The 27,253-nt window shown below is 44.5% G+C and overlaps 1 protein-coding gene across 1 annotated transcript in view; it reads left to right on the top strand.

The window, feature by feature from the left end:
* Positions 1-26,300, top strand: part of LIPH (lipase H) — a 63,100-nt gene extending 36,800 nt beyond the window's left edge. The window contains exons 4-10 of the mRNA XM_056122034.1: positions 5,648-5,749; positions 7,346-7,435; positions 11,824-11,991; positions 14,271-14,366; positions 20,037-20,148; positions 22,763-22,936; positions 26,207-26,300. Of these exons, the coding sequence (XP_055978009.1) occupies positions 5,648-5,749; positions 7,346-7,435; positions 11,824-11,991; positions 14,271-14,366; positions 20,037-20,148; positions 22,763-22,936; positions 26,207-26,300 (836 nt within the window). The remainder of the gene's footprint in view (positions 1-5,647; positions 5,750-7,345; positions 7,436-11,823; positions 11,992-14,270; positions 14,367-20,036; positions 20,149-22,762; positions 22,937-26,206) is intronic.
* Positions 26,301-27,253: the final 953 nt, after the last annotated feature.

The following is a 27,253-nucleotide window of genomic DNA, read 5'->3' as shown; positions in this document are numbered from 1 at the left end:
TTTGTGTTTTGGTTTGTTTTGTTTGTTTTGGAGTCATACCTTATAGTGCTCAGCAGATATTCCTAGCTTTGTGCTTTGGGGGAGTGGGGGTCTCTCTTGGGGTTTCTCAGACCACATGGTGCCAGGGTTGGAGCCAGAGCTCCGGCACTCAAAGCACACACTCTAGCCCTAGGGCCAAGCCTCTGAATGTGCTATTTAACTGGACAGGCAGTCCTGGGAATCCCGGCTCTGCTCTGTGCGCTCTCTCTCTCTCTCTCTCTCTCTCTCTCTCTCTCTCTCTGTCACACACACACATACGTATGCACGCACACACATGCACACGTGTACAGACACACAAGAATGCACACGCACACACACGCACACATGCTCACATACATGCTCACACACATGTACATATAGTATTATCGCCACTAGACCATATTGATACCTGAGATCACATTGTTTTTCTTGATTGTTCTTTTATTTCTTTCTCAATTTCACCCCAAATGCCAAAGCTGATTTCATCTTTGTATTTAGCTAGCAGGTTTTACAGTTTAAAACATCAGTATGCTGGTTTACAAGGCGAGCTCCTTTAAAGTGCTCATTCCCCCTATAGTATAGAGGACAGGAGATGCCTTGCTGGCCTTTGAGCTGCTGGAGTTCCTCTTCTGGTGAATGGGGCCTTGTTTAGAGCCTATAAGTTCTCAAAATAGCTCTGTAGCACTGTAGCATTGTCCTCCCATTGTTCATTGATTTGCTCAAGCGGGCACCAGTAACATCTCCATTGTGAGACTTGTTACTGTTTTTGGCATATCGAATACACCACGGGGAGTTTGCCAGGCTTTGCCATGTGGGCGGGATACTCTCGGTAGCTTGCAGGGCTCTCCAAGAAGAGTGTAGGAATCGAACCTGGGTCAGCAGCGTGCAAGGCAAACGCCCTACCCACTGTGTTATCTCTCCAGCCCGTTCTCTAAATAAAGAAAAGAAAAAAAAGAAAAAGAGAAAGAGAGGTGATGGGGAGGGACAGGGAGAGGGAAATAAAGACTATATGAAAGGAGGGAAGGAAGGAAAAAGTCCTAATCTGAGGCCTTAGTGAGAGCACAGCAGGGAGGGCCGTTGTCTTGCACGCAGCCGACCCGGGTTCAATTCCCTGCACCTCACATAGATAGTCCCCTGAGTCCCTCCAGGCGTGATCCCTGAGCTCTGAGCCAGCAGGAGGAAGTCCTTAGCACAGCCAGGCATCGTCCCCAAATCAAAAAAAAACATAAAAGCAAAACCTACCTACTCTGTAGTGTCTGCTGATTTCCTTGATGTAAACACTCCCATTGTGACTGCGTTCAAGTTGCAGACCTGACATCCATCTCTGCTGTTCGTGAAGGGTACAGCAGTTTTCTTTCTCCTCCCATCCACTGCCACGCAGGCAAAGCAGTGTAACAGCCCAATATTCTAGGGTAGGTGTGCTGGGGCGATAGCACAGCAGGTGAGGTCCTTGTCTTGCACGCGGCTGGACTGACAGGACCAGCATCCCAAATGGTCTCCTATGTACCACCAGGAATATTTCCTGAGTTTATAGCCATGAGTAACCCCTGAGCATCGCAGGGTCTGTTCCCTGAACAAAAACAACAACAATAACAAATGTATCAGTGGGTGGGATTTGGTTTATTACTCAGGAATGTGATTTACTCCCAACTCCTGAGAATTGATTTGTTCATTATATAACCTTTGTCATATTGCCTCTTTTTTTTTTTCTTTTTGGGATCACACCTGGTGATGCTAAGGAGTCACTCCTGGCTCTGCATTCAGGAATTACTCCTGGTGGTGCTTAGGGGACCGTATGGAATGGCGGGACTCGAATCTGGGTCAACCGCGTGTAAGGCAAACAAAATGCCCTACCCACTGTACCATCTCTCGCGTTCAATGTTGCCTCTTTATTGCTTCCCTTTCCCTTTCTTTCTTCTGTCTTTCCTCTCCAGATCTGTCTCCTGGCGTTACTTCTAATTCATTTCTCTAATAGATCATGGAATAAGACATGCATGGATTTAAATATCTCAAGAATCTACATCACTTGATACTTAAATTAAATTCCAAAATTTAAGTGTGTTTAGAAGCAAATAACTCAGCAATAGAGGACACACTTTGAATGAGGTTCTGGCTTGGACATCTAGCATAACAAACCAGTAAGCAAATACAAACCTTTCAGAGTGTAAGAATCACTGTGGGGGTGTTGGCTATGATTCCAGGTTGCTAAATCAGATTTCTGGGCTAAGGTCTCCGCACCTGAACCAGATGAGCTGTGATCAGAACATTCTATTTTGAGGAATGGCCATCCTAGAGCCGTCCAGTTAATATGGTAGCCACCAGCCACAGATGTCACTGAGCACTTGAAATGTGGGTATTGTAAAATGAGATGTGCAATTTTACAATTAACAATTGTAAAATGCACACTGAATTTTAAAGAATAAATAGTATATATATATCTCACTATGAATGTGTACAGATATATTTTGTTTGTTTTAGAGCCACATCTCGTGATGCTCAGGGCTTACTCCTGGCTCTATGCTCAGGAATCATTCCTGATGGGTTCAAAGACCATCTGGAGTGCCAGGGATGAACCCAGGTTGGTTATGTGCCAGGTTATGTACCCTACCTACTGTACTCTCTCTCCAGTTTCCCCCTCCCCCCACACAGATGTTTTAAAAATCTCAAAATTCTTAGGCTGAAGAGATAGTACAGGAGGTAAAGCGCTTGCCTTGCATGTGGCTGACCCCCGTTTAGTCCCCAGCAGCACACCTAGTTCCCCGAGCACTGTTAGGAGTCACTCCAAAGCACACTGCAAAGAATAGTGCCTGATTACTGCCACACTTGGCACATTCCTCCAAACTGAAAATACTGGGTCAAATAAGCTGGATTCAATAAAGATATTATTACTTTTCCTTATTTTATTTTTCTTTATTGGGGTCCGCACCCAGTGATATTCAGACATAATTCCTGACTCAGCTCTGTGCTCAGGAATTAACTCCTGGTGATCATCGGGGGACCATATGGGATGCTGGAGATCGAACCTGGGTCGGCTGTATGCAAGGCAAAAGCCTTACCTGCTGTACTATTGCTCCGGCCCCTCTTTCCCTCTCTTAGACCAGAAGCGGGTGCTCTCTTCCTTGAGGAGGAATCGTGACTTGCACCTGCTGCCCTGAGCTGCCCCTGAATCTGCTGACTGGGTGTTGCTTATCTTCTCCCACGCCGGGCTCAGCGGGAGCAGCTAGAATAGGCAGAAAAATTGGCAGAGGGGCAGGAGAACAAGATAAAGAAAGGAGCAGCTAAAAAAAAATGCCTGACGAAGCAAAAACATGTTGGAATGGCATCGCTACTTTCGAGTGATGAAGGCTTGAACTGGGAAAGTTTGGCCAAAGATGCCGTTTCTTGAATTTCATCGATAACACCACAGGTTGCAAGGGGTCATTTACAAGTGACGGCCATGGTACAAACGGATCATTCCAGGAGGGTTCTAAGGCACAGGAACATGTGGTGCCTCTGGTGGATATTCGGAGAGTTCAGCTTTAGTTTTCGGTCCTGTGCATGCAGCATCTTGGACACTACTCTCTTATTTTCCAGTTGTTTCACAACTGTGGTGAGAAATGCCCAGGTAACACTGACCAAGGGCAAAAACCAGACTCAAGGTGTTGGGGGGGTGAGTTATTTCTGCAGGAAGACACCCACTTCAGTCTTATCTTTGACACGTGAACTATTATCTAGCTGATCTGTGAGTTTCATGCTTCCCGCCCTTGCCAAACCCAGTGTAGTGAAACCAAGTGCTCAGCAGAGAGAGAGAGACAGAGACAGAGACAGAGACAGAGACACAGAGAGAGACAGAGACAGAGAGAGACAGAGAGACAGAGACAGAGACAAAGAAGACAGAGAAGACAGAAGGAGGGTAGGGAAGGGAGAGAAGAGAGGGAGGAAACAGAAAGAGGTGATGCATTGTGTCATGGGACTGAGTCTCTAGTTAAGATGCTGGATTTCCTTGCCTTTTTTTGTTACTGTTTTTGTTTATTTTTTAATGTTTATTTACTTATTTATCTGGATTTTGGGGCCACTCCCGGTGGTGCTCAGGACTTGCTCCTCGCTTTGAGATTAGGGATCACTCCTGGCAGAGCTCAGGGGACCATATGTGGTGCCAGGAATCGAATCTGGGTCAACCCTGGGCAAGACAAGGGTCCTATGTGCTGTACTCTCATTCCGGCCTTTGTTTGGTTATTTAGTTATGGTGCTCAGTGCCTACTCCTGTCTCTGTGCTCATGAGTCACTCCTCGCCGTGCTCGGGGCACCTTATGTAACCCCAAAGATCAAAGAGTCAACAATATGCAAGGGAAGCACCTCCACTTCTTTTTTTTTTTTTTTTTGTAATTTATTTATTTATTGAATCACTGTGGGAAAAGTTACAGAGCTTTCGGGTTTAGGTCTCAGTCATGTAGATACCAAACACATTTCCCTTTACCAATACTCATTTTTAACCCCGAACCCCAATAGACCCCCACCTCCCACCCCTCCCAATTCTTTGTGAGGCAGATGAGTTCTAGTTAATACTCTATCTACTTTGACTAGATAGATTATTTCGATAGAAGATGCACAATTATTGTTTAGAGTTTACGACCCACCCCTCCCCCAATCAGACATGCTGAAACAGCGTTGTGAAATGATTTGCTTTCTACAACTTGGTTTAAGAATAAAATGATGTCGCGCGGCCGCAATAGCGGCCGCGCGGTTTTGAATTATCCACTTCTGAACTAGCTCTCTGGTCTGGCACTGGATTTCCCCGAACCTCAGTTCACTCATCTGTCAAATGGAAATAATAGCTATTTCTTCCCGCATCGGCTTTGTGATCTGATCCTCATAGGAGATAGTAGACACGAATAAGAAGTGGCAGCTGTCAAGGAGTTTCAGGCATAATGAGAAGGGAAGGTTGGGGGAGGTTCAGGGAGCAATGAAAATGGATGAGCAGAGGGACCCTTAGGGTGGGGGGATTGCACTGGAACTTTGAGGTGTTGAAATCAGACACCTGAAATCCCATGATAATGCCAGCCAGTGACACAGCCACAAAGAGATGCTCTCCTTTTTCTTTTTTTTTTTTTTTCCTGCTTTTTGGGTAACACCTGGCGATGCGCAGGGGTTACTCCTGGCTCTGAACTCAGGAATTACTCCTGGCAGTGCTCGGGGGACCATATGGGATGCTGGGAATCGAACCCGGGTCGGCCGCGTGCAAGGCAAATGCCCTCCCCGCTGTGCTATTACTCCAGTCCCTGCTTGTCTTTTTCAACCAGTGCTGCAATGAATATAGGGATAAATCAGCAGAGAAAAATCCAATAAAAAGGGGTAAAGCTAAGACCAGCATCTGCTTTTTAATTGTCCCGTAGGTGGATTTTTTCCCCTGAGGAAGCAGTTGTTTCTCTGTGTACCTACTGCTGGACTGGGGACAGTTCTCGCTGGTGCTGAGGTCTGGGTGTCCATGGTACTGCCCCACCTCTTCTGTGGGAAAGACAAGCCGGCTGTGCAAAGGAGCTGAGGCAGGCTGACTGGGAATGCCCCCGAGGGTGCCCCTAGCCTGTGAACCGGGAGGGAGCCGCGTGACTCATGGCGTGGGGCTGCCAAGCCGACTCTGTTTTCCTTCCAGGCCTGGACCCTGCGGGCCCTTTATACAACGGGAAGCCTCCGGAGGACAGATTAGATCCTGGGGATGCTCACTTCGTCGACGTCATCCATTCCGACATTGATGGTAACATTCCTGCCCTGTGTGTCACTGCCTGACCCCCCCCACCCCACCCCCTGGCTGGCTCCCAGCACCTTCAGGATCCCTCTCCCAGGGACGGGCTTCCAATCCTGCCCACAGCCGCCTGGGAAGCTGGGATTTGAACCCTTGGGATCTGACAGCAGAAGTGGGGTTTCTGGAGGAAGGGAGAGAGGTGGCTGCGAAGGGTGCAGGTGGTCCCAGGACTCTGATGGGGAGTTAGCTGAACCTGAAGCTCAACCCAGGGTTGTGGACCAGCGATCCTGATTCAGTTCAGAAAACAGGTGTAGAGAGCGAGCCCGAAGGGCTGGCATGATTCTTGGCCTGCTGGAGTCCAGGATTCAGTCCCTGGTGTCACCTGGTCCTCCAAGCACGACTCGGAGAGGGATCTTCTGAGCATGTGAGGTGTGCCCCCTCCCCCAATAAAAAAAGAAGGAAAAGAGGAAAGTGTTATGACCTAGTGTTCCCAGTTTCTGCCGCCCTGCAGGTGCTTTTCCAAGTATCTCTTATTTTTATTTTGTTATTTTGTTGCTTTATTTGTGTTTGGCACTGGGCATCGGGCTGCTTACATGCTAAGTGTGCCTTCTATGCTTGAACCCCCTCCCAGTCCTTCTGATTTGGGGAAAGGGGTAGCACTGCACTGTAGCACTGTCCTCCCGTTGTTCATCGATTTGCTCAAGTGGGCACCAGTAACGTCTCCACTGTGAGACTTGTTGTAACTGTGTTTGGCATATCGAATATGCATGAGTAGCTTGCCAGGCTTTGCCGTGAGGGCAGGATACTCTCGGTAGCTTGCCGGGCTCTTCAAGAGGGGCGAAGGAATAGAACCTGGGTCGGCGATGTGCAAGGCAAACGCCCTACCCACCGTGCTATGACTCCAGCCCGGGAAAAGGGGTATCCTCTTCAATGTGTAGGTACTTGGGGGTCCCTCCTGGTGTTCCTCCACACAGTGGTATGCACCTGGTGATCCAGTGCTCCACAAGTGACCGATGCTGGAGACCACCAGGCATCAAACTCAGGACCTTATGCTGAGCTCTTTCCCCAACTATTTTTGTCTTTTTGTTTTGGCTGCACCTGGCAGTGCTCAGGGCTTAACTCTTTTGGCTTTGCACTTAGGGGCCTCACATGGTACCAGGGATGAAACCTTGGTTGACCATCTGCAAGGCAAGTGCCCTACCCACTATATTCTCTCTCCAGCCCCTCTCTAATTTTTTTTTTTACTATATTTAGTTTATGCCTGGCCGAACCAGGTTCGATTCCTCCGCCCCTCTCAGAGAGCACAGCAAGTTACTGAGAGTATCTCGCCCGCACGGCAAAGCCTGGCAAGCTCCCCGTGATGTATTAGATATGCCAAACACAGTAACAAGTGTCACTATGGAGACGTTACTGGGGCTGCTCGAGCAAATCGATGAACTACAGGAGGACCGTGACCGTGACCGATATTTAGGTTAGGAAATATATTTGAATAGGTGAAACAATGATAACCACCAGGACAAAAGAATTTCTGCAAATATTCTTCAGGCAAATGAACTGTGAATGAGAAAGACTCAACCTCATCTAATAGCATAATTTATTCTCTTTTAGCTCTGGGCTACAAAGAACCTTTAGGAAACATAGACTTTTACCCAAATGGAGGAACAGATCAACCCGGTTGTCCCAAAACAATATTTAGCGGTAAGTGTAGATACCTTAAATGTTGTGAAATAATAGTTAACAAAAGACTTGTTTAAAAATTCTTATATATTCTATATGGAGTAGCTTTGTGTATGTTTTAAAGATAATGTTGTGCCTGAGTTTCAGATCGCCCATTGCCGAGAGACCGAGTCCACATATGATAATGCAAAAGCAAAGAAACTTTATTACTAGCTTGAGCCAGCGCTAGCCTGAGCTAGGGTCCAAGTCTCATCCAACACAGCTAGGGTCCAAGTCTCATCCAACACAGTGACAAGGATTCCGACTCCAAATCACAAGCAGTTTATATAGGGCTCAGAGTTAAGGGCAATTTATATACTGGTCTATTTTTAGCATTGGCCCTATTACAATGGTGGTCAGCAATTAGGCAATGGTTAGTAACAGTTTCTAAGGAGGGTGCAGTGACCCCTCATAACCGGCCAGACCCAACTGCCCAGTTCCTTATCTTGGCAAACTACTCAACTGGGAATCTACCAGAAACTGCAAGTCCTACTCCGGGAAACAGAAACTGAGGCCTGGTTGAGACTTAATGTCAGCTGTGCTTGTCATGGCATCAGTTTCGCCCTCACAATATCAGTTGTTTAACTTGAGGCCACATCCAGAACTGCTCCTGGGCTACTCCTGGCTCAGGGATCACTTCTGTTGGTGTTTGGGGACCATACACAGAACTGGGGATGAAACTGTATGCAATGCAGGAATTGTAAGTATTGGTTTTTGTTGGTTGTTTTGGGACTTTGGGAGACATAGCTGATGGGGCTTAGGGGATACTCCTGGCACTGTGCTCAAGGGTTACTCCTGGTGGTGCTGGGAATTGAACCTGGGTCTTTCATGCTTAAGACAAGCACCTGAACCTCTATATGATCTCTCTGGCCCTCATGAAGTACTTTTTAAATAATAAAGGTAAAGGTAAAGGCCCTCCCGTTGATCGTCGATTTGCTCGAGCGGGCCCAGTAACGTCTCCATTGGAGACTTTGTTGTTACTGTGTCTGGCATATTGAATACTCTCAGTAGCTTGCCGGGCTCTCCGAGAGGGGAGGAGGAATTGAACTCGGGTCGGCCATGTTGGCCGCTTGTAAGGCGAACGCCCTACCGCTGTGCTATCTGAGATGATAAAGGTAAAGATAAAGGCCCTCCCGTTGATCGTCGATTTGCTCGAGCGGGCCCAGTAACGTCTCCATTGGAGACTTTGTTGTTACTGTGTCTGGCATATCGAATAACTCTCGGTAGCTTGCTGGGCTCTCCGAGATGATAGAGGTGGAATAAATACAGATTAAAAATCAGTATTTAGGGACTGAAGATGGGCTCAAATGGTAGGGCACATGTGGGATACCTGAGAAACCTTGAGTCTGATCCCCAGCATGGCACGAACTCCCCCCTCCCCATAGTAACAACAAAAACAATAAATTGGGGGGAAATTTTTGTTCAGATATACTTCTTTAAAAATCATCATTGTATGATTAATATCTATTATGAAATATAGCTTTTGAAAAGGTGTGTCTTTGACCTAGAAACTCTACCGAAACCTGTCCTAGAAAAATAATGGGAGAGTGTAAACAAGATTAAAATGCAAACACATTCAATGCAGCATTATTCAATGTAGTGAAAGTTTGAGAAATAATCTAAATGATCACCTTAGAAAAATTAGTAGGAGAATATGATGTACTCACACAAAAGACTGTTCTTGTTAAGAGCCATATTTTCATAGATTAATGCTTAGAGAATTATGTAAAGTGAAAAAGACACAACACTCTCTATGGATAATTACTATTTATTTTTATAGTGAGGTCAGATATCTTTTAATATAAGTTAATATAAAATCAATATATTAATTTAGTGTAACACTGGAGAGATAGTACAGGGGTAAATGTGCTTCCCTTGCATTCAGCCTACTCCAGTTTGATCTCTAGCACAACAGAGGATCCCAAGCATCACCAGGAGTCATCCCTAAGCACCAAAAAAAGAAAAATAAACTCATGAAAGTGTATTTGTACATGTGTTAAGTGTAGAAAGTAAAAGTAAAATGTAAATGCTCCATATAATAATGATGATGTCTAGATACTGAACTTCTATATGATTTTTCCATCGCTATTTTCTGCTATTTTGCATTTTCTAAGTGAACATAGATTATTTTTTAGCACCCTACTGTAGCACTGTCCTCCCGTTGTTCATCAATTTGCTCGAGTGCGCCCAGTAACGTCTTCACTGTGAGACTTGTTACTGTGTTTGGCATATCGAATACATCATGGGTAGCTTGCCAGGTTTTGCCATTGTGGGGGAGATACTCTTGGTAGCTTGGCGGGCTCTCTGAGAGGGGCGGAGGAATCAAACTCGGGTCGGTCAGGTCGGCTGCATGCAAGGCAAACGCCCTATCGACTGTGCTATCGCTCCAGCCCTTTTAAAAAGTACTGATTAAAAAAACAAAGCAAAACAAATACTTTCAACTTACAACACATGCGCAAGTGTACCCACACGCACGCACTGTAGCACTGTAGCACTGCCCTCCCGTTGTTCATTGATTTGCTCGAGCGGGCCCAGTAATGTCTTCATTGTGAGGCTTGTTACTGTGTTTGGCGTATCAAATACGTCACGGGTAGCTTGCCAGGCTTGCATGGTCCACAAAATGTTCTCCTTTCCTTTTCAAGGGCACATTGTTACCATGAAGCAATCTTTTGCTATGTTTTATAGGCCCTGGGGTTGGGGAGAGAGCGTCAAAGGCTGGAGTATGGGCTCTGCAAGCAGAAGGCCTCGGACAGAATACTGTCACACGCTTTCTAAGAACCCAATACAAGTCAGCTGTTATATACGCATCTCCCCCAATAAACACACGTTACTCCTAGAGTTAGAAAGTTGGGACTTCTTTCTTCCCTTTGGGAGAAAAGACTTGTGTAACCAGCAGGCCAGCTATGGTCGGATCTGCACCTGGGATGGACTCTCATACAGCTCGTACTGTCTCATAAAATAAAAAAAAAAAAAAATGAAGGGGGTTTTTGGGTTATACCGGTAGTACTCAGTGCTGGCTCTTTGCTGGTCCCAGACTCTTGTTCTCTTGCGAGGCTGCCTCAGTGCTCTACTTCCTGGCAAGCCCACTTATTTTCTCTGACTACCCTTTTCTGGACTGTTTGACTATTTGTGACAGAAGCAGATAGTCGCTGTGGTTATCATCAAAGCTCTGGACAAGAAGGAGCTGGAGTTGGCCAGGTCTCCAAGTCTTTCCAGACGATGAAGTGTTATCTCCCGTTCCTCACCCACCCATTTTAATCAATGAGGGAGAAATAGATTCAGCTCTGTTTGTTTCAATTGGCCATTTAATTTTGTGTCTGTGTGTGTGGGGGGGGGGGTGCACACCCAGTGTTTGAGGGTGTTCCTACCTTGGTGCACAGGGATCTAGGCAGTGCTGGGGATTATTTTTATAAGGAGAAAAAAAACTCACAAGATGAAAATGAGTAGTTGGAGGGCCACATGAGTGGGGAGGGAAACCACTCTGTCCTTAAAAGCATCAATTGTGTATCGCGCTCTTGCTAAAGAACATTAAATAATCACGGAAATAAGTCTAGAAAAAGATCTTGTTGAAGCCCCAACGTAGGAGATGTTTATGGCTCCTTGGGTACCGCAGGGTGGTTGAAAGGGGTCCTATGAGAGTCAGAGGGTTTGATGCTGTTCTCACCTGTGGTTCCCAGCACCGCCAGGAGTTAACCCTGAACCCAGAACACCAGCAAAGAAAGTGCTCAACTCCTGAACTGTCTCTCCAGCCTCTTCATACTTTATTTCTTTGCCCAATTTTTTTTTTTCAAACTCAGAAAAGACTTCATTAAAGGAAAGGAAAAGAAAGACGAGGAAGCTCCCAGATTGTGGGAGGGGTCTCCTAAAGAAGCCCTTCCCTTTTATACACTTTTAACAAACACAGTAGTAAGTCCTGAGCATAGAACCAGGAGCATAAGGCCTGGTGGGGCTCGAACCTGGGTTGGCCATGTGAAAGGCAAACAGCCTAGCTGCTCTACTATCTTCATACTTTAAACACACTTATTTTCTATCAAAACTTCTCTGGCTACCAAGGAACTTTACCCCTTGAATCCTGACTCTACCACAAATTCGTTGTGTGACTTTGACTGAGACGTTGGACCTCTTTGAATATCTGAGCAATCAGAGTAACCCCGCCAACCTTCCTCTTTCTTTTTGAATTTGTCAGCGTGAACCACTGGGTTTTTATAAGGATTCAGGGGAATCAATTGTGTGGAAGTTCTCAATACGGTGCCCGGCATATGGGAGACAGATGATAAATTGAGTGTATGCGAGACTGTGTGTGAGATACTGTTGTTAATATACAACTCTCTTAACTGATGCCTTAACTTTAATGCTCTTTCACAACCAAGGTGCACAATATTTTAAGTGTGATCACCAGAGGTCTGTCTTCCTGTACCTTTCATCCCTGAGAGAGAACTGCAATGTCACCGCCTACCCCTGTGACTCCTACCGGGATTATAAGAATGGCAAATGCATCACATGTGGCCTGCCTTACTTGAGGCCCTGCCCGCTGCTGGGTAAGCTGGACCCCACCCCAACCCCCTATCCTCCTCCCACCTCCTGTGAACAAAGAGGTCCAGTCTGGTAGAATCCCAACGTGACTTCACTCTCTCAAATGGGCCCGAACCAGAAGTGACATAACGACAGTACTGGTTATGGTGATGATGAGGTGTGGAAACTATACATCATAAGCATAAATGTGAAGACAATTGCATCCATGTTACCTATACTATGATCACTTAAAAAGTCATAATAAATTTTAAAAAATAGCCAGCCTGGCCGAGCCAGTTTCGATTCCTCTGCCCCTCTTGGAGAGCCCGGCAAGCTACCGAGAGTATCTCGCCTGCACGGCAAAGCCTGGCAAGCTCCCCGTGACGTATTCCATATGCCAAACACAGTAACAACAAGTCTCAAAATGGAGACGTTACTGGGCCGGCTGGAGCAAATTGATGAACAACGGGAGGACAGTAATACAGTGCTACAGGCCTGAATAGTGGGTGTTAAAAAAAAAAATGAACTCAGTTCACTTGTTCTGTGAACTGCTTTGGAGTCTTTCTGTAATGAGCACAGTTAGAAAAGCAGTAAAAATGTCCAAAAGTTGGAGTCATAGTACAGTAGGGAGGGCACTCTCCTGACTGGCAGCTGACTTGGATTCTATCCCCAGCACCCCATACCGTCCCCTGAACCCTGCCAGGAGTGATATCTGGATGTAGAGCAAGAAGCCCTGACCACAGCCAGGTGTGGCCCCCAAACAAAACAACAGCAATAGCCAGAGGTTTCGCAACAGGGTGGCTCTGAGGCTTTTTAAATTGTTCCCCAAAGGAAAGCCCCCAAATGAAGCGTCAAGATGTGTTATAGACAAGGGGTTCTCTGTGCTATGGGGTGCAATGGAAGTGTTAGGGAGCTTTTAAAATGCTGAGGCAGGAAACCACTGGGGGTGGGGGAGGGGCAGCAGGCTAGGACAGGGAAGGGACTATGGTGAAGGGAAGTGGTCACTCTGGAGGAGAATGGGATGCTGAACCGTGATAAAGGCTTACGCATGAAACCCTAACAGTCACAGTATTGTAAGCCACAGTGCCTAAAATTGTTTTTCCAAGTATCTGTCCTAGAGGTAGATGGGGGTTGCAAGAGAAACTGGAGACACTGATGGAGGGAAGTGAACACCATGAAAGGATGGGTATTGGGGCATTGTATGCCTGAATCCCAATCTTGAATAACTTTGTAAATCACAGTGCCTCCATAAAAAAAATAATTAATTAAAAAATTATTAAATAATGATCTTACCCCGTCATTTAGTATTAAATGATGGTTCTGCCCCATCTCAGAGTTGGGAGCTTGTTTGGAGGTTCTAGCAGGGGAGTGCAGCTACTCATATACCCTCAACTGAAGATTAGCGCATCTCTCTTCGGGGAAAGCCGTCCTCTTTGACCAGGCGCCGAATCAGCCCTGGAGATCAGTGGGGTGAGAGATGTTGCAGCCAGATCGCCCTCACATCCAATGCTCTGAGTTGGGAGACTGCTGGGAGGGATGTGGAGAGGGAGAGACAGATAGACAGACAGACAGACACACACACACACACACACATACACAGAGAATTTGAGGGGAGGCATTTCCTTTTGCCATGACATATGGGTGTGGCAGGCATAATTGTAGTTCAAGAAAACACATTATAAGAGCGATAAAATTTTAGACATCCACCTAATTCCATTTTAATTTAGGAAACGATTTTTATTTTCTTTTAACATTTGGGCCACACTCAGTGATGTTCAGGGGTTACTCCTGACTCTGCACTTAGAGATTACCCCTGGTGGGTTTGGGGGACCATATAGGATACAAGGGATTAAACTTGGGGTTGGCCACATGCGAGGCAAGCACCCTACTGGGGCTGTGCTATCACTCCAGCACCCAGAAATAAATGATTTTACTAAAAAATGTCAATATGCCTTTAGATCCACTCAGTGTGTGTGTGTGTGTGTGTGTGTGTGTGTGTGTGTGTGTGTATGTGTGATGCCCACAACCCATACCCCACAACTGAGAACCAGGACTGGGTGATGGAGGAGGAGGCTATGCCACTAGGTCCCTTTGCAAGCCCAGCTCCGGGGTTCAGGGTGGTGAGCAGGGTGTGGCGAGTACGGGAAATACTGCTTGGTGACCCAGCAGGGCTGACCATGGCGCAAGAGGGATGGATGCTTTCAGCATCTCCAGCGGCCAAACCTGCTGCTCTCGTTACCTTTCCATTCGCTTTTGCCTTTATCCAACACATGTTAACAGTCCACTTTTCCAACTCGTTTTCCAGGCTATTATGCTGATACTTGGAAGGACTATTTATGGGAGAAAGATCCTCCTATGACGAAAGCATTCTTTGACACCGATGAGAAGCAGCCGTTCTGTGGTACGTGATGAATGTGACTGTCAGTATTTTTTTTAATATATCATTTAAAAAAATTCGTCACCATGAATTATATGTTTTCCCCCTGTGATTGGCTTATAGGCATACAGTGTTCCAACACCAATCCCATCCTCAATCTCCCTAATTCCCTTCCCATCCACTAGTCTAGTCTGACTCTATGAAAGGCACTTAATTTTATCACTTTAAATTCTGTGGTTCACATTATTGTTACTGGTAGGGTTTCACGCATAACACTTCACCACCTTCAGAACCCCTTCTTCTTCCCGAGTGAGCACTTTCCTGCATTGTCTTAGTATTTTCTTCCCTGTCCTAGAGACATTATTTTCTGTGTTGATTTGTTTGTTTGGGGCTACTGGCTCTGCACTGGGGATTGTTCCCTGCCGTGCTCCGAAGACCAGGTGGGTCCAGAGATGGAACCTGGGCCTCCCATCTGTAAAGAAGACATGCCAGCCTTTGGATCTAGCGCTCTATCTGTCAAACCCTTTCTTTCTTTGAATGATTGAATCTCAGTTTCCTTCATTCTTTTTTTTTTTTCTTAAAATTTATTTATTTATTTATTTATTTATTGAATCACCATGGGAAAGGTTACCAAGCTTTCAGGTTTAGGTCTCAGTCATGCAAATATCAAGCACATTTCCCTTTACCAAAACTTATTTTTTACCATGAAGAACCCCAATAAAACCCCACCCCCCACCCCTCCCAGTCCCTGTGGGGCAGATGAATTCTAGTTAACACTCTATCTGCTTTGATTAGATTCATTGTTTCAATAAAAGATTCACCACTATTATTTAGAGTTTACCCCCCGCCCCAAATCAGACATGCTGACAAAGCATTGTGAAGTGATTTGCTTTCTACAGCTGGGTTCAAGAATTAAATGTTGGTTTTGGATTTCTGCTATTTTACTTATTGACCCTGGAAGTATTTCTACTGAAAGTCAGATAGTTAAGAAATTGGTTTCTGTGCTCTGGAGTCGTGGCCGTGCTGGAGAGCCGCTAGTGGGGGGCAACTGGTGGCCTCGGTAGGGCATGAAGGGCGGACCGAAACGCCCCCCTTCCCATGAGGTTTTAGTCGCCTCCAGCCCCCCGGCTCATACCTGCTGTCCACAAGGCTCCCATGCGGCCGCCATCTTTCTTTCCAGAGAGGAGAAGGCGACTGGGGCAACACCCTTTCCCCTCCGGACAGAAGGGGGGCGTTTCGGTCCGCCCTTCACGCCCTACCGAGGTCACCAGTTGCCCCCCATGAACGGCTCTCCAGCATGGCCACAGCCCCAGAAGCACAAGGACTTAATGCAGAACCCAGCAGCTTGGAGCAGAAAAGTGAAAGGACTATGCTTAATCCAGGCCATCATGTCTGCCCGGAGGGGAAAGGGCGTTGGTCCCTTCCGCCCTCCTCCCTCCTTCATTCTTAATGAATGAAGATCCCGATGAAGCATGGGATATGGGGCTAGAAGAATATTAGGTTGAATTCTGACTCTGCCAAATAAAAATTGTGGGACCTTGACCAAGATACATAATCTCTTTGGATCTCAGTGTTCTGCCAGGTATAATGTGGAGAGAACAATGCCTTCATTTTAGGTCATTTGAGTTAAAATATCAGTAAATCACTACATTGCTAGATTCCTTGGGTGGCCATTCTGATTACTAAGATGGTCCAGGGCTTGCTTCCCAAGACACTAGGGAAACATCAGGTGTCAGTCACATTGAGGGGTCAGTTCCAGCTCCAAAGCTGTCATGATTACCTGCAGGTACTAAAAGTTTGTTATTTTAGATGGGTGATAAATGTGGGAGCAGATGGTTAGATGCCCTGGGAATCAGTCTCTGGATTCCTATCTGGATTTCTTTTATATTTTCCCCCTAACTGCTATGGTGAGTACATTCAGTACTATATTGAATAGAAGTGGTGAGAGTGGGCAACTTTGTCTTGTCCCCGATACTAGAGGGAAGACTTTCAATTTTTACTCATTGAGAATAATGCTTGATGTGGGCCTGTGATAGATGGCTTTGACTATATTGAGGAAAGCTTTTTCGACTCCCATTTTGTTGAGAGTTTTTATGATGAATGGGTGCTGGATCTTGTTAAAAGCTTTTTCTGCATCTATTGATATGATCACATGGTTTTTATCTTTTCTTTTATTATGATGTATTATGTTGATTGATTTGTGAATGTTAAACCATCCTTGTGAATGAATCCTTCTTGGTCATGGTGTATGATCTTCTTGATGAGTGTTGAATTCTATTTGCTAGTATTTTGTTGAGGATCTTTTCATCTGTTTTCATCAGTGATATCGGTCTGTAATTTTCTTTTCTGTGTTGTCTCTCTCTGCTTTGGGTAACAGGGTGATAAGGGCCTCATAGAAAGTGTTTGGAAGTCTCTGTTTGTTCAATTTCCTGGAAAAGCTTGATAAGAACTGGCAGTCAGTCCTCTTTAAAGGTTTTGAAAGAATTCACTAGTGAATCCATCTGAACCTGGGCTTTTGTTTTGGGGAAGATTTTTGATTACCATTTCAATTTTCTCGATGTTGATCAGTCTATTCAAGTATTCCAAATCTTCTTGGTTCAGCCTTAGGAGGTTATAAGAATCCAGGAATCTGTTCTCTTGTTTTGTTCTGTAAAGATTTTTAAAGTAATATCTGATGATCCTATGAATTTCTGCAGTTTCTGTTGTGATGTCCCCCTTTGCATTTCTGATACAATTTATTAGGTTTCTCTCTGCTTCTTCATGAGTCTTGCCTGTGGTTTATCTATCTTGTTTATTTTCTCGAAGAACCAGTTCTTGGTTTTATTGATCTTTTGGACTGTTTTGGGGGATTGCAGCTCATTGACTTCTGCTTTAAGTTTTATTATTTCCTTCTTCTTGCCTGGTTTGGGCTCCTTTTGTTGGTCATTTTCCAAGATCTTAAGCTGAGAGGTTAAGTTAGTAATATGGGCCCTTTCTTCCTTCCTGATCAATGCTTGCAGAGCTACAAACTTTCCTCTTAACAGACTGCATTTGCTGTCTCCCACAAAAATTCTGATAGTTAGTGTCCTCATTCTTGTTTGTTTCCAGGAATCTTTCGATTTTCTCCTGGTTGTTCAGTAGTGAGCTGTTTAATTTCCCGGTGTTTGATTTATTTCTCTATTTCTGTGTGTGATTCACTTCTATTTTCAATGCATCATAGTCTGAAAAGATAGTAGATATAATTTCTATCCTCTTAATTTAATGAAGGTATGTTTTGTGTCCCAGTTTGTGGTCTATCTTGGAGAATGTCCCACGTTCACTGGAGAAGAATGTGTCTTCAGCTTTTGGGGAATGAAAAGTGCTGTATATATTTACTAACTCCCTCTCTTCCATTTCTTCCCTTAAAAAAGGTATCTCCTTGATGAGCTTTAGTCTGGCTGATCTATTGAGAGGTGACAAGGTGCTATTGAAGTTTCTCGTCAATGTCTTTCTTCAAGTCTATTAGCAGTCATTTCAAGTATTTTGCTGGTCCCTCATTAGGTGCATAGACATTTAGGAGTGTGAGTTCTTCCTGGTGTACCAATCCCTTGGCATTAAGAAATAACCTTCACTGTCTCTTATAACCTTCTTCAGTTTGAAGCCCATGTGATTAGATACTAGTATGGCCACCTCAGCTTTTTGAGGGGGTTGTTTGCTTGGAGTATTGTTTTTCTTGTATGCAGCATAATGTTGGTTTCAATTTTCTCATCCATCCTGTCACTCTGTGCCTCTTGATAGGTGCATTTAGTCTATTGACTTTGAGAAAGATTTTTGTGATGGGGATTTGTGTCAATTAATGTAGGAGTTTGGTATACTTGTGGGACTATACTTGTGTATCTTATCTTAAAGTAGCTCATTTAGTTCTTCTTGTAACAATAGTTTTGTGTCTATGACGTGCCTGAGTTGTTCTTTGTCTGTGAAATTGTGTATTGTTCCTTCAAATCTGAATGACCGTATGGCTGGGTAATGCAGTCTTGGTGAAGAATTCATTTCATTGAGTTTGTTCACTATATCCCACCACTGTCTTTGGACCCAGAGGGCTTCATCTGATAAGTCTGCTGCGAATCTTAGGGATGCTCTTTTATAATCAGTTTCCTTGTTTGATCTCGCTGCTTTCAGTATTCTACCTCTATCTGTGGTTTTCATCATTCTGATTAGGATATGTCTTGGGGTATTTTTTTATTTGGATTTTATTTTAGCTGGTACCCTTCAGGCCTCCTGGATTTGGGTGCATGTACTCTTCAGCTCTGGGAACTTCTCACCAATGATACCTTTGATGGTTGCTTTTCATCAGGGTTTTTTTACTGCCCTTTGGTACTACAGTGATTCTTATGTTGTTTCTCTTGGCATCCTTGTGTTTTTCTCCTGTCACCTGATGGTTTATTTTGAGGGTCTTTTCCATCTTCTGCTGTAGTCTGGGGATGTTCTGCACCTCGTCTTGGAGCTCACTGATTCTGTCTTCATCTGCTGTTACTCTCCTGGTGAGGCTTTCCAGTGTGTTTTTTTTTATTTCTCCTATTAGGTTTTTCAGGTCTGTTATTTCTGTTTGTATTTTCATTTGCATTTTCCCAATTTCTGCTCTCATATCCTCCTGTATTTTATTTGCATTGTGTTCCATTGTTTCTTAGAACTCCTTATGCATCCTTAACAATTCCATTCTAAATTCCTTATCGAAGAGGTCATATAGCTCGTTATTGCTCATTGGGTCATCCGGCCTAGATTCTTCACTCGCTAAGCTTGGTGGGTTTCTGTGTTGTTCTACCATTGTGACCTTGACCTTTTAGGGTTGTTACTTGTGTGTTTTTGTATGGTTAGGACCTAAGTTGGATATCTTTGTATGTGTAGGATGAGTCACAGAGTGGGGAAGAAATGCGTGGCAGTGGAGCAATGCTCTTCCCAGAGATTCCAGATAGGAGAGGTACCTGATAGAGGTGAATAGTTCTCCAAAGTTGGAGCTCCTGCCCCGATGTCCTAGCGCCATTTCCTCTTCCATTTCCATTTGCTCACAGGGTCATTTACCACTTTCTAATGGTCATTTCTCTTAGCCTTTGTAACTACAGTATAATGTGCAGACTAATGATGGGAGAATCCTCGAGCAGGACATGGGGACTTCAAAGGGATGATATGACTCAGTCTTAGTACCCTAGAAGGCCTCATGGAGGAAGGGAAGTTTAAACCCAAAAGATAATTGGCCAAGGGGGGTAAAGGCACTGTGTCTATGTGCAGGGAAAGCCAAGGAAGTCTGGGGTGTGGCATTAGGGGCAGGACAAGCAGTCTGGATAGATGATGAACATGGTTGAGATTAAAGGGTGATCTGGTCAGCCGTGGAGGATCTTGGTATAGCCACCTTGTTGACTCATTCTAAGAGAGAGGGATTAAAGTGCATTGCTTTATTTCACAGTAGGATCTCATAACCTTCGACAGAACAGTGAGATCCCTGAGTTCATAGACATGCCTAAATATGGCGAGTAAATCCCATTCAATCATGTCACTCAGGCCATCTTTGCTAAAGAGACTAGAAAAGAATGCAAGAAAATTCTGCCTTAGATCTCTGCAGAGAAATTAGAGAGAAAGAAAAAATAAACCTGTTATTAGATGGACTGTGGTTTTTAAGAGATGACGCTTAAGGGAAGCAGAAATATTTCTCTCTTACTATGTTTGCTCCCTGTTTTGTAGTATATCATTACTTTGTGGATATTTTGACTTGGAACAAGAACATAAGAAAAGGTTACATCACCATCAAACTGACAGACAAAGCCGGGAGCACCACAGTATCCAAAATCAAGCAGTAAGTATATTCCTGAAGCTCAGAAGATAAAATTTGCATTAGAAAATGGGAAGTTCTTTAAAAATTTACCATTGGGAAATGGCCAAGTGAATGTTCCCATCCAATGGGTCAGAGAGATAGTACAGTGGGTAGGACGCTTGCATTAGCGATCCTGATCTCAACCTCTGGCACTGCATATGGTCCCCTGAACTCATATGATAAGAAGTGATCTTGGAGCATGGAGACAGGAGCAAGCCCTGAATACCACCACATTCAATAAATAAAATAATAGAATAGACCCCCCCATAACAGGATATTATTAATACATTAAAGGTTTTGTGAAACATTTTGAATGGAATATTTATAATGTGCTCTGTGAAAAAAAATGTAGGATCTTAAGTTGTATGAAGTAAAAAAATTAGTTCAACAATATAAAAAATAAAAACTTCAAAATATGTTAGATTGCTGTAGTAATCCTCATGTAGTAAGATTATGAATGAATGTTGAATCAGTGAAATCAAGGCAAGTCCGCCCAGCCCTTCCTGGACTGCATCCCCGGTGCTGAGAGGTCCTGGAGTTGTGAGTGTCTTTAAAGGTTCCCTGGATCTGAACCGAGAGCTCAGTACCAGCTCTCAGCCCACAGATTGCCCCCGATCCCGCTAGGGGGCATCGGAAGGCAGCAGCTCAGGTAGCTTTTGGGGTGTCTGATGTGCTTGAGAGAGGAAGCTAAGCAGAGACCTCTTCTGGACATCCTGAGGAAAGGCAGGGGATGCTGTGGGCGCCAGCAAAGCTGTGCTGTTTGTGTTAGCAATTGCTTACCGGGACTGGGACTGGATAGTACAGCGGAGAGGGCGCTGGCCTTGCACGCGGCCAACCGGGGCTCAATCCCTGGTATCCCATATGGTCCCCTGAGCACCACCGTGAATGATCTCTGATCTCTGAGCGCAGGCTCAGGAGGAACCTGTGAGCATTGCTGTGTGAACCAAAGATTAAAAAATAATTTAATAAAAATGCAAAACAGAACCTCTTACATATTTTTGTTTGGGGGCCACACCAGGGCTAGCAGTACTCCTGGCTCTGAACTCAGGAATCACCCCCAGCGGTGTTTGGGGTACCAAACGGGATGTTGTGGATTGAACCAGGGTTGGCAACTTGCTAAGCAAGCACCCTCTCTGCTGTACTATCTTTCTAGCCCCTAAAATAACTTACATATTTGTGCCATATACCTGTTACATGTATTCATTTGACACGGTGAATTTCTCTCAACTAGCACTCTCTAAAATTGGAAGTTTGGATCTTGGTTAAGATAGAGACTTTAGGGGCTGGAGCAATGGCACAGTGGGGAGGGTGTTTGCCTTGCACGCATCCGACCTGGGTTTGATTCTCAGCATCCCATATGGTCCCCTGAGCACCTCAAGGACTGATTCCTGAGTGCAGAGCCAGGAGCAACCCCTGAGCATCGCTGGGTGCGACCCAAAAAGAAAAAAAAAATAGAGACTTTAACACTTTTATTTTAGATGTGTTTTGCCATTTTCATTTTAATCACGTTTGTGAAAAGCCATCTTTAGTCAGAGACTAGGTGGAAGGAAATAGGTGTTCTGAAACGTGGTAAGATTATGAACACTTTGTGCTTTTAGTGCAAAGTATACATTTTAGTATGTTTGCAATGTAAGATTAAAAAAAGGGAACACTATCAGAACTTTTGATAAGGGACTTAAGTTATTGTTACAGACTATGGATACAAATGGAGGCTCATTTACCCAATGGATTTCCAAGAATTCACAGTTTACCTGTATTTTTGAACACTTGCAGAAACTGAGATTTACCATAAAATTCATTTCTTGAAGTTTACAATTTAATGACCTTTTGTATAGTCTCCTCACCTTTCCTAGTTTGCGTAAGAATAAATGTTTGAGTCTAGCAATGCAGTTTATCTTTTTAAAAATTTTTAAAATTTAAAAATTTTAATTTTCATAAGGTTGTTCACATTGATTACATTCAATATTTCAACACCAATCCCACCACCATTACACCTTCCCACCACTATTATTTTGAATTTTCCCACCACCATTTAAGCCTGCCTGCCACGGGCAGATTCTAGATCACTGATTTTCTATTGCTTATTATGAATATCATGAGAGGTTTCGTGGCTGCAAGAGCAGCCACATGCTCCCGGAGTTTTAAATATGTAAATGATTGGGGTCCAGAAACATCTCTGTAGGGAGCGAATCCATTTTGAGATTCATTTGTGAGTCTCTGGATCAAGGCTGGTGATGTGCTTAAATAGGGTCCGGAAGCAGTTCATGGGCTTGACAGTCAGGACCTCTCAGGGGCAGGGGACAAACCACCTCCACAGTCATGTGGCCTGGGGTCTTCAGACCCTGTTCCCGAGTACCTGGGTTTTTCTTCTGAAAGTTTGTAGCCACTAGGGGTTCATCTGAAGTGGGTGGAATGCAGTTTATCTTTGGATTTATTCTGGTTTCAATGATAAAAGTTGGCTCATCCAAGTCATGAAGTCAAGTGACTCCCTGTGAATGAGTTATCTGTAGCCAAAAAAGCTGATAATACCTTTGCTCAGTCTATATCTAATTTTATAAAGCTTTATATCTTTTAACACATTATTCCTTCCATCCAGTGAACCCACAACCTTTCAGAAATACCACCAAGTGAGCATGCTTGCAAGATTTAATCAAGATCTGGAGAAAGTGGCAAACATCTCCTTGATATTCTCTACAGGGTCTACCATAGGCCCAAAGTACAAACTTCGGATTATTCGAATGAAATTACGATCACTTGTTCATCCTGACAGGTGAGGTGGAGGTGGGGTTTAATGAACCCCAATTTCTAAAGATACTGTTGCATTCTCTTCAGTCTGTCTATCCAATATTTGGTTTTGTTTATTTGTTTTGTTTGGGCTGGAGCGATAGCACAGCGGTAGGGCATTTGCCTTGCGCACAGCCAGCCCGGCAGAGCCGGGTTTGATTCCTCCGCCCCTCTTGGAGAGCACGATTAAAGTACCAAGAGTATCTCGCCTGCACGGCAAAGCCTGGCAAGCTCCCCGTATTCAATATGCCAAACATAGTAACAACAAGTATTAAAATGGAGACGTTACTGGGCCCGCTCAAGCAAAAATCGACGAACAACGGGAGGACAGTGTGACAGTGTTTTGTTTGGGGGCCACACCTGGCTGCGCTCAAGGTTTATTTCTGGCAGTGCTTTGGGAACCATATGTGGGCCAGGGATTAAAAACCAAGCCAGCTGCAGGCAGAGAAAGTGCCTTACCTGCTGTATTATCTCTTCTGCAGTGAATCTGTGTCTGAATATGTCTTGGCCAGTCAGGATGAAGAAAGTCAGGGGTTTTCCCAAAATAGACTTGATAAAAATAAATAGCCTAGTGATCCTTGAAAATTATACTGGCACTCACTTAAAGATAAATGGCCCAGAAATCCAAGGAGACAATGCTATTATATGTTTGGAATTATATAATACCTCCTTTACCACCCACACTGCTGGAAAGTTAATTTGTTGTCCAGAAGAAAGTTTCATATAATTTGACAAACCAATAAATCAGAGCAGGGCCAAGCGTTTTTGAAGGTAGAGAAAAATTGGAAAATTTTATTCCGCTGATAGATTGGCAAAGTACTTACTAAATCAGTGTTACATTTAGCTAACTTTGCTAATAATGTCCTTTTTCCAAGAAATTAAGGAGTTACAACCCGTTCCCCTCTGGTTTAGAAAAACCAAATGTAGTGTGGTGGAGGTGGAGGTGGGGAGAGAAATAGAGAGGGAAGAAGAAGAGAGGATAAGAAAGAAAGAGAAGCGCGAGGGAGATTTTTTTTTTAAAGTAAAAGCAGGTTTTATTTGAAGTTCTGAAGAGTGTGTATGTGTGGAGGGAGAGAGAGAGAGACAGAGAGAGAGAGAGAGAGAGAAACAGAGACAGAGAGATGAGAGACAGAGACAGAGATGTGTGGAGGGAGAGAGAGACAGAGACAGAGAGATGAGAGACAGAGAAACAGAGACAGAGACACAGAGACACAGACCGAGACTGAGACAGAGAGACCACAGCGTGTTCAAAGGAGAACTCAGGCTTCTCCAGAGCAGATTGGGGGAGCCTTAGTACATATCCCATGTTAAAGTGTGAAAGTGCATTTCTTTTTTTTAAATTTATTTATTAAAAATGTTTTCTTTTTTTAAAAAAAAATTTGCTTTTTTGGGGGGTCACACCTGACAATACTCAGGGGCTACTCCTGGCTTTGTACTCAGGAATTACTCCTGGTGGTGCTCAGTGGACCATATGGGATGCAAGAAATCGAACCCGGATCGGCCACATGCAAGGCACTCATCCTCTCTAGTGTACTATTGCTCCAACCCCATGAAAGTGCATTTCTCCAGAAGGGAGATGTAGACAACACCTGAAGCATGATCTAGCAACCCATGTGCATCGAGAATGAATTAGTTTTTGTTTTTGTTTTGGGCCACACTTGGCTGTGTTCAGGGCTTACTCCTGGCAGGCTCAGGGAGCCAGATGGGATGCCAGAGATCCAACCTGAGTCAGCTGCATGCAAAGCAAATGCCTACCTGCTGCACTGTCACTCCAACCCCCAAGAATGATTATTATTTTTTTATGTGCAGAGCTGAGATGATCTGGTATGTTTTGTGACAGATGTCACTGGTGGCAATAACATAGTCCCAGCATCTGATCCATAGATAGAAGAAAACGATGTGAATGACTAGTACTTCATGTTTATGAATTCATGTTTTTCCTGAAGGTTTGGGTAAAATATTTAACAATGAAGTGTCTTTTAGAATGATCCTCATTACTCTTTTATTTTTTGGTGGGGGACACGCCTGACAATGCTCAGAACTTTCTCCTGGCTCTGAACTTGGGAATCACTCCTGGCAGTGCTTGGGGAACCATGTTGGATGCCGGGGATTGAACCTGGGACCACTGCATGCAAGGCAGGAGCCCTACCCACTGTACTATTGCTCTGGCCCCATCATCATTACATTGTTTTTAAATTTTATTTTTTTTATTTTTATAAATTATAAATAATTGATTACATTTGATATTCAAACACAAATCCCACCACCATTACACCTTCCCACCACTGTATTTCCATCCCCAACTCCAAACCCTTCCCTGGAAGCAGAACCAAAGTAATTTATTTTATATTGCCTGTTATGAATACTATGCTAAAAATGATCCGAAAACATTTTCTTAGAAGAAAGTGTGTGAAGATTGTTGTAGTTCACCCAGGAGCCATTAAGTCCTTCTATAAGACATGTAGAAATATGCTGTTAAAGGTTGAGCCTTGTGTGCTTATATCTGTATAAATGTATTTCCCCCTAAGATTTGTTACTTCTACTTTAAACCCCATCAAATGTGATGTGCTACTCTTGATGTATTGGTGGTGTGAAGTACGAGATGTCCAGGAATAGATTCCTCTATAGGTGAGGCCGTGAGCCTGGTGTCGGTTGAGTTCTGGAGGTTGTCGGCTGCCGGGGCTGGCTCTGTTGGGATGGGAAGGGGACCTCACCTGTCCCCCTCTGGGTTGCCCCAAATGAAACAGCCTGGCAAGGGATCTGGAGGCATCTCTACGGCATATTGTTCTGTGCTCTCTCTTGAGAGATTTATTATTGAGTCACTGGATCATAGCGGTTAATGAGATTATACATCATTACATTTTTTTTTTAAACTGTGAAACATTTCCCCCTGATTATCAGAGGATAAAGATTTTGTTGTACAAAACCTGGAAAGCCCAGGAAGGGCTAGCAAACAGAATAATATCACCCATGAAATCATTATTCAGAGGCAATTACTGCTCATATTTTGTGATTTCTTTCTCATCGTTCTATGACCATCGCAAATCCAGTTGAAACTGTGTTGGCGAATGAACTTTTGCCTCCTGCTTTCTCAACGATGAGGATTTTTGTTTATTCACCATAGCCTTTTCCTGCATCATTATAAATGATGGCTAAGTCATTTTGTACACTTAAGGATTCAAGAAAGCATACTAGCCTGTGATTTTATTGATGAGAATGATTTTATTGATGAGAATCTTTCTCCCTGTTCTTCTAGGCCTCACTTGTGTCGATACGATGTAGTGCTGTTGGAAAACGTGGAAACGTTCTTCAACCCTGTTTCTTGCCCAAAGTTGCTGCTGCAGCTGTGAGAAAATGTGGACCAGGAGTCCAGAGAGACACAAATACAGGTGTTTGGAGAAGCTTCACCACACCTTTCCCTTAAGGCACGAGAAGGACAGACTAACCATTGGGTGGCACATTGCAAAACGCCAGTTGGCCTTGGATTGTAAAGTAGCGAGGGGCGAGGGGTGATCTCCGAAGTAGGGCAAGTCGGAAATGACCTATTGCTGCTCCCAAGCTTCCTTTGTTGATTTCTGTCATTCTCCTGCCAGTCCCTTCTACCAGCTCAGGAGTCACTGTGGATCGAGAGGAAGCCGTGTGGGAAACCTCCCTTTGTTTGGAGGAAGTGCTCCCGGGGCTCCTGAGGTGATTCTTAGCCAAACGTTTCACTGCCAGGACCTGAAAACATGGTGCTGCTGGACCCTGCAGTATCAGGGACACCTGGGCCACACTAGCAGTGAGATGGGGGTGGGCATCAGGGCTGTACCCAGGGATGCTCTAGGGGTCATGCATTTAACCAGGATGGAACTGAGATCTGTGCCTTAACCACTATACTACTTCTCTGGCCCCTGGAGACCTATGTTTGGGCTCAGTTCCATATCCCTAAATCCAGTCCCCCCAGGTCCTGGCAGGATAAGGTTGTGGAGATTCCCTTACCTCCATGGGCGATGGTATGGATTGGCCAACAAGTCTGTGAAAGGAGCTTTGCCATATCCTGGGTGCCACACCGGTGAGGGATTGGAGAAATGTGAATTTGCTTTTGTTTATTTTAATAGGACTTTTCTAATTTGCAACGTGGGTGCTGCTTCTCACCAGCCCTGCCCTGGGCCCTTTGTTTGGGGAAGGCAAGGGAACCTCTGTCCCTGGCTTCCTGCCTCCCCTGGGAGATTTTGCTGGGTGCGATGGGCCAGCCAAGGGGGCAGCTGCTGAATGAGGATGTGTGCGGGGAAGAGGCCAGGGTAGAAGAAGCAGAGGGTCATTT

This window comes from Sorex fumeus, unplaced genomic scaffold, assembly GCF_029834395.1.
Source record: "Sorex fumeus unplaced genomic scaffold, SorFum_2.1 ptg000044l, whole genome shotgun sequence".
Lineage (NCBI taxonomy): Eukaryota > Metazoa > Chordata > Mammalia > Eulipotyphla > Soricidae > Sorex > Sorex fumeus.
Note: the sequence above shows the minus strand (reverse complement) of the source record. Positions and strands in the feature narration are given on the sequence as shown.